General features: G+C 37.5%; 1 protein-coding gene across 1 annotated transcript; it reads right to left on the bottom strand.

Moving 5' to 3' along the window:
- Positions 1-210: 210 nt before the first annotated feature.
- reep5 (receptor accessory protein 5) lies at positions 211-6,930 on the bottom strand. The gene is made up of 5 exons (XM_007572710.2): positions 6,718-6,930; positions 6,416-6,509; positions 1,492-1,630; positions 1,230-1,398; positions 211-472 (listed from the first exon to the last, which is right to left on the bottom strand). Exons 1-5 carry the CDS (start codon positions 6,833-6,835, stop codon positions 423-425), a joined length of 570 nt encoding a protein of 189 aa, XP_007572772.1. The 5' UTR covers positions 6,836-6,930; the 3' UTR covers positions 211-422.
- Between the last annotated feature and the right edge of the window lie 1,134 nt (positions 6,931-8,064).

Genomic DNA, 8,064 nt, shown 5'->3' with positions numbered 1-8,064 from the left:
TCTCTGGGTTTTTACTTCCTCCCATAATCAAAAGCATGGCCATTCTAAAATTGCTCATTAGGTGTGTGTTGCTCTGTGACAGACTGGTGGTCTGTCCAGTGTGTACCTGAATCCAGTAACGACTGGAGACACACACCTGCCTGTTTATTGTTAATCTATTGCTGCTTTACACAACAAATCAGCCAAAAGGTTGAAGAATGAGAAAACAACTTCAATTTATCTCTTTTATTTGGGTCATGAAGCACACGCCAATGAATACATATACAGGCCAACAGATATGTGAAACAACTTTAATAAATGCAAGACTGATTTAAATGAGACATCCAGCATGAAGCTCGAGCTAAAAGTTGTGATGACCTAAAAACATTTAGCTTCTGTACCACGGTCGGGTCCGGAGCCGGCGGTGTGAGAAGGCATCAGTCTTAGAAGTTTTTCTTCTCCTCGAAGATGAGGTTTGCTGTGGCTTTCTTAGCTGTGGAGGAATTGGAAATATAATTATTTAAGCAACACAGTTCTTATCAAGGGAGTTCATATTGATAATGATTTTCAGCTCAATTAAATAATAAAAATATATAAAATTTTTTTACATATGTGTTAAACTGTCACCATGCTGACAGAATGAGACAGATAATCTGTAAAAATGCTAGCATGGCTGAATTATGAATACATTTCATGTAACTGTTTACATCTGTGTACATTTTAATTACTTATGTGAACAAGCTTATTCACATGTAATTTTAATGTTATTTCTTATTTAATTGAAACACTCCAATTGCAATTTTTTCCCACATTAGCAGATTGACAAAGATTTTCATACATTTGTAATGGAAATGCAGCTATAGAGTCCCAGTCAAATACATTTCAGTGTGTGGTTGTAACGTCACAAAAGTTCAATGGGTATTAAGACACTTGCAGAGAACTGTATAAATATCTTAGAAAATGAAGTTAAAGTACTGCTGGTTCTCATGATCATCAAGCAAACAAACACCTAGTGACATTAGCATCCAGGTACATAAAACTCTGTTTATCAGATGTTACTATGGTCAGTCAGCTATAGCATAAGAGATCTAAGTGTTTGATGTGTGTTGGAGAAGATGGTGTTTTTATACTGTAATTAAGAAAATTCTATGCCAAAAATGAATTAGGAATGGCAAAAAACAGAAGGAACAAGTAAAAAGCCAATTGAGTTATCTAGGGTGTAATAAGCACCAACAGTATTCCATACTTACCCTCGTCTCTGAATTTGTCAGCTGCCTCTGATGCCTTGTCCTTGATGTTTTTCACTGCGTCGTCAATCTTAGCCTCATTCTTGAGGAAGAGCGGTCGAATGACCCGTTGGTAGATCAGGATTGAGCCGTTAGAAGGAGTGGGAGCCATGCACCACACCAGGAAGGCACACTGCGAACAGAGACAGAGGCTGCCTTATCAACCAGTAGACGGGATGTATTGATGGTAACTAAAAAGACAAAAGAACGGGAGGCATTCAATGACCTTTCCAATATAGTAGAAAGGGAACCAGGAGAGGAAGATATCAGCAAAGAACTCTGCCACACTGAAGAGTCCGTAGACCACCCAGTAGGTCAGCCACTTCGTGTCATCCTCTTTTGTCGCACTTTCAATCGCCTTGATCCTGCCAAGAGATGTCAACAAGCAATTCCTGAGATCAAAATGTTCTCTTATCTGTTTGATTCTCCTTATTTATTTTTTGGATTTTAGATCAGTAAACAGACTTGCATAAAATTACAATTTCAAGCACTGAGTGGATTTGAAAACTTGCATTATTAAAACAGTTTCAACTATGCAAATATAACAAACACCAGCTGTGTCCAAAGAGGACAGTCACATTTTTAAAGTGCATTTTGATTATTACTTTGTTTCTTTTCATCCACAACATTTTAAAAGAAACAAGGAAACAAGGTAGAACAGAAGAAATTATTTGAAATGTTTTTGACAAAAACCTTTAAAAACCCTTGGTGAAATTAGTACCTAACATTTCCCACCCCTGCTCTGGTAAAGCCACGCCTTTTTGCTTCCGTAATCTCGACATCGCCTCTGAAAGAACACGGGCTCAGTGGTCTGGATCTCGTATCATGTGAAGAGAGGTTCATGGTTTTATGCTTACTGCAGAACTATGATCTGAAATAGCCTTTGGTGTATATTAAACTAACTGACAGTCATTTGTCAAAATGCTTACATGCATAATTATGTATTCCTGGTATTATATTTGTTAGAGCTCCATTTGAAATGGTTTGTTTAGCACAGTGTCTGCAATTGCTACATGTGCATATATATATACACAGATATAGATACAAATGCTATAGGTGCAGTGACTTGAAAAATAATTCAGATCTACTGAACTTTTACACACTTTTTCAGTGTGCAACCACAAACTTTAATTTTCTTAGGATTTTAAATGATAGACCAAGAGTAAATGGTGCATAATTGTACATAAAAGCAGCCAGAAAGTGATTTGTATTTTTCTTTTAATAAATAAAAATTTGGAAAATGTGGCACAAATTTATACAAAACATCAGTTGAGTCAGCTCTTCATGGGGAAATTTATTGTGGGAATTACGGCTAGACGTCTTTCAGAACATTTCTTTATCAGTTTTGGACATTCAGGATTTTTTTTTATTTTTATTTTTTACCCCAATTCCTCTTTGCAAAATTGCTCAACCTGCATAAGATTGGATAAAGAACATCTGTGATAATCATTTTTCAAATTTCATCTTCAAGTGTCCTTTGGATTCAGGTCCACACTTTAACTGGGCCACACATTGGACTCCTTCAGCCTGCTTGCAGTGTCTCCTGCATGGCTCATTGTAAACCTCAAAGAGCAATACTTATGGATTTAATCTCGACACTCTTCCATAACAACCAGATTAACTGATAGCTGTGGATCTCTGCAGTTCCTCCATGGCTACTTTAGTATGCCACTATGCTGAATGAATGCTCTCCTTGCCTGGTCTATCAGTTTAGGAGGGTGAGTTTATATGTTTGCATAACAGAAAGTGAATGTTTGCATAAACTACAGGAGAGGATCGTCTGCTTGTGCATCAATCCCCAGTGGTGAAACAACGTGATGGTTGGTGAGAGGATCTGTCTACCAGGCACTGAGCTGCTGACAGCATCAGTAAGGCCTTTTTATTATCCCAGGGAATTGTGTGGTTTGGTTTCCTTTCCTTATCTTGTAAAGCTAAAAGAGGTTAATGAGGTTCGCTAATGTGGCAAGCAACGTAGTTGGAGTGAAGCAAGTCCAACTCCAAAATATAAACTTCAAGCATGTCAGACCTAGACCAAACTGACTGTCAAACGTTCTGAACATACACTCTGCAGAGAGTTTGACCTTGTTCCATCTGGCCACCGCGTTAGGACGCCTAAGATCAGAACCCGGCTCGCTCTGGTTTCTTTCATCCCTGCAGCCATTACTGAGCTTAATCTCCCTGGTTTAGACTGCAATACCCAGACCACTTATTAGGTTTCGGAAATACATATTTTATATTCATGTTATCTTGAGAGCTCAATGTACTTTTATGCACAAGGGCATGAGTTAATGCTCCTAATATGTGTAGTTGTGAGGTACTAACAGGATGAATTTGGTGTCTTTTGTGGATGTTTTTTTTTTTTTCTGTCTTTTGTATTTCTAATGCTTGATGCAAACCAATTTCCCCTTGGGATATGAATAAAAACTGAAGTGAACTGAAGTGACTAAAATAGGATGAGGATAACAAGTGTGATTTGGTTCTAGCATACCATGGACTGAGGAACTCGTATGACCAGTAGGGCCTGTGCCCTTCCTCAAAAAAAACGACATTGCTACATTGAACCTGAATGTCTCAGAAACAAGTCCTGACACATCCATATTCACCTGATATTTCAGGTAAAGGTCACTGGAAATGTGTTTGGCTTAACAAACAGAAGCTAAATCTTTGTAGTATTTCCACATCACAGAACTGAGACTACATTTACTAGATTTCATGAGCATAAATATATGCGTCTAAGAATTTATTGGAATCTTTTTGGCTAGATGAAGCAATTATTATACTGAAAAGCTCAGATAAAAATTGGGAACAACTTTTAATGTTAATAATATTAACACCTCTCAGTCAGTTGCACCTCAACTGCAGCCTTTTGATAGTCGTTCTGTTCATAACAGAGTTGTGGTCAATGTAGTACAGAGGTCAGTGACCTTAACCTTCAGAGTCACATAAAGACAGTTACAAAGTCAGCCTCCTATCACCCGAAGAGCATTTCTAGGATTAAAGGACTAATGTGTCAGCAAGATCTAGAGAAACTCATTAATTTATTAATCAAATAATAATATTAAACAATTATAATTATAGCTATAATTATAATTATAAATAACAATCTAGGCGTTTATCTTTACTTAAATTGATTATTGCAACAGTGTCTTCACAGGTCTGACTAACAAATCAATCCTCCAGCTGCAGCTGATCCAGAACGCTGCTGCTGGAGTTCTGACTAAAACCAGGAAGATTGAGAACATCACCCATTTCTACAGTCCTTCACCGAGAGAATAGACTTTAAAATACTGTTAGTTTATAAATCACCGAACGGCTTAAAGATTTGCTGTTGTTGCATCAACCTTCCAGACCTCTCAGCTGAAACACTGTTCATGTAAATCAGGGCTGAAAACCCACCTGTTTAGAGTTGCCTTTGATTAGTGGTAAGTGAAACACTGATCAATATATTTTATGTGTATTTGCTTGATTACTTTGATGATGGCATTTGACAAAATGCAATTGCTTGTTGCATAATTAATGTCTGTATAATTTTGTTATGATGCACATCTCTTTGAAATGTTTTATATAAATAGATTTGACCTTTACAATCTTGTTTATTCCTTCAGTCCAACAAATCAAAAAAGACACAAAAGCTACACAGCCTTTAAAAAAGAAACACTTCAGCTAATTTTTGCAATAGCTACCAAAAGGAAACTTGTTTAGATTTTTTGGTCCTTTTGTGTTTTCAAGCAATACTTGGCCACAATGCTTTTCTTCAGATTTTTTGTTGTTTCTTACACTATTTCAAAATAAAGGATACTTTGTTTGGAATATTTTAAAACAGGGGTCTCCAAAGTGTGACCCGAGGACCATTTGCGACGCTAAAAAGAATGATGTGCAAGCTTTGACCGCAACACAAAAATGGCACAAACTTGATTTTCCTGCTCAAGCTTAGAGACTGATGCAGTTGCCATAGAGATTAAAGGATTTCTCAAACATGCATGAAAGAATTAAGGCAACAGACCAGGCATGGTTTTGATGAGAGAATAATATCATAACATGACGTATATCTAAAAAAAGTAAATTTTACATAATGCTGCCCCTTTAATTCAGCTTCATATTATAGGGGACCACAAATATTCGGTGACTTTTACACAAAAGGCCAACTTTGTTGAATGCGTTTAGTAAACTCAGCTAGATAAAACAAAGGTTTCTGGTTTCTGCAGAACGTGTGACCCATATCCTGTTTTCATTGCTGATAATACAGAAAAAAAATCTATAGAAAAACCATCAACATTTAGGATATATATTAAAATATCATATATTGTATGTTTCACATATATATGTGAAATGTGTCTCACAGCTCTCTTTTCTATAGAAATTTGACTTTTGTGTTTGTATATTTTCTGTTTATAGTGGTATATAAAAAAAATGAAATATTGTGAAAAATTCAAAGTTTGGACATCACTACTTTTCATGTTTAGGAGACTTTGCAACATGAGGTTGCACATAACATACTTTCTTGAAAAGTATGGCAACTTTTAGAAAACTTACATACATACATTGGAGTTTGAACATTTTGTCAGGTGTAGCATTGGAGATGCTAAGAAATATAACTTTTTGCACAAATTTCACTCCATCTCTGCTCCTCTTAGAACAGCCAAATAGACAAGTAGTGTGATACACCCCATATAGTGGGATATTTGTGATAAAAATCTGGCCAATATATCGGCCTGATTTTAAGCAGGAAAAAAAGAGTTACTTTCCACCAATAAACTCAAAACTTTTGAGAATAATCTCTGACATTTTCTAGAAACAAGGACGTTTCTGAGCTTGAAAAGTCAAAAATATACTTGAAAAACAACAACAAAAACAAGATTAATAAAAGAAATGCTCTAGATATCCATCTACGGTAATTTCCGAGATTTTATTGGCGGAAATTTGCTCCGTCATTTTCTATCCATTATGGCCAGAATAATCCGTCGTACATACGTTGTTTTGTTTTTGTGGAGTCACGCTCAGAATAACGGGCTCAAAGAGGAGCCAGAAGTCTCGAAACGCGCTGGAAATATGATGACGTATGGTGCTACTATTTATTCAGGGTTTACAGGGTGTGTTTATACTGGGAGGGGCTGCTGGCCAGAACGGTAGTTAGAAAGTCAAACCCTTACGATATGTAGGCTGGATAAAGAAAGCCGATGAGGTTACACAGCAGGGAGGCTCCGTAACCAATGACGAGGTAAACTGCGACCACGGCTATGACTCCTATAGGGGAGGAAGAGGAGAAAGAAGACATCACACCACGAACACTCTTCTTCATAAAATTAACGCTATTGGACAGAAGTATCGCGACTGTAACGACTGTATCGTACTAAATACACGAGAAGACATGAAATATGTAACAAAACCACGATGACGTCCCGTTTCCGTTTTGTCTTTTTCCTCCACTCTTGCATCTCCTAAAATTACTCACCGGCAGCGATATACGTCCGGCTTACTCCAGTTCTGGCTTCGACTTTCGCTAGAGCATCTGTCATGAGGTTCTTCTCATGAAGGAACTTCTCAAATCTCTCCTTGAGACCCTGCGCCATGGCTGCGCTTCCTCCTTCAGCGATGCGGATGAATTAGGAAATGATGGCTGATGGTGGCGCCACACCCCTGTAGCCCAACTCAGCCCGAGCCGCAGCGACGGGGACGGGCCTGTGCGTTTCATCACACACCTGCCTCCGGCCTGGCCCTTCAAATTAAAAGTTTTCACTTGCAATAAATACATTTTAACGCACTAAAGAAGACAAACACGTCCTATAGTAATCTAATCCGTTTGATTCAACCAAAACTATTCTAATACAGAACAACACAGTCGGCTACATTCATATCCAAATCGTGGATCATCCATCCATCCATCCATCCATCCATCCATCCATCCATCCATCCATCCATCCAACCAACCAACCAACTTTTTACCAAAAACACTTTATGGTTTCAGTCGTTATTTAGTCTCAGTTTTCACAGAAGCACCTCTTGTGTTTGTAGGAGCCATTTATCTTTTCCTCGCCACAAGTGGGCATATTTCATTTTGTGCTCTGATATGTCTGAAGGGGGATGGGGTTATTTAAGGTCAAGTGTTGCTAATGGGAAACGGCAAACAGTTTTCTATTGTGCTTGGTTTGGATTTGTGGCTGATTTATGTGGCTCTAAATGGAAATGGCAAGACAATGGACATTGTACATAAAATAAATTACTTTATAACCTTTATGATTATAAGTCAAATTGAAGATTGGCATAACAAATCTTGATTGAGCGCATGTAAAACTAATGCCTACCAGGAACAAGAGCAACCAGTAGCCTAAGATACAGGATTTTAGCTGCTACAGAGTTTACTGATTATTTTTTTAAGGTAAAAATGTAAAACTCCCCAAATTTTCCACAGAAAAAGTCCAGAACTGTATCAGTTCTGAACCTTTTCTTCCTCATTTGCAAAGATGTGTGCTGGAATCTCAAATAAACTTGTCAGCATTGATGCTGCCTTAAAACCAATGTGTTTGATCATATTTCCGTTGTAAGGTTGTCCAACTCAGATGAATGTGAACTCACTGAAGTAAGTGGCAACTCAGGACATTAGGTCCCGAAAATGTTAGCAAAGTAAAATTTTTAAAAGAGAGCAAATTATTATTCTTTTTTGTATTATTATTCTCCATTATTTCCATTTCCTTTCATCTCTCTTGTAGAACTCTTTATAGTCACTGGGGGGCGCAGTGAGCTTCTCCTTTTCATTCCCCCTAGAAGCCACTCCTTTATACTATGTGTATATATATATATA

The sequence above is a fragment of the Poecilia formosa genome, unplaced genomic scaffold, assembly GCF_000485575.1.
Source record: "Poecilia formosa unplaced genomic scaffold, Poecilia_formosa-5.1.2 Scaffold307, whole genome shotgun sequence".
In the NCBI taxonomy this organism is placed as follows: Eukaryota; Metazoa; Chordata; class Actinopteri; order Cyprinodontiformes; family Poeciliidae; genus Poecilia; species Poecilia formosa.
Note: the sequence above shows the minus strand (reverse complement) of the source record. Positions and strands in the feature narration are given on the sequence as shown.

Coding starts and splice junctions, on each gene's coding strand:
- reep5 (XM_007572710.2), bottom strand. CDS start 6,835: ATGGCGCAGGGTCTCAAGGAGAGATTTGAGAAGTTCCTTCATGAGAAG. Junction 1,631..6,415: donor CTTTATCCAGCCTACATATC/GTAAGGGTTTGA, acceptor ATCTCTTGGCAG/GATCAAGGCGATTGAAAGTG. Junction 473..1,229: donor TGACAAATTCAGAGACGAGG/GTAAGTATGGAA, acceptor ATTCCTCCACAG/CTAAGAAAGCCACAGCAAAC.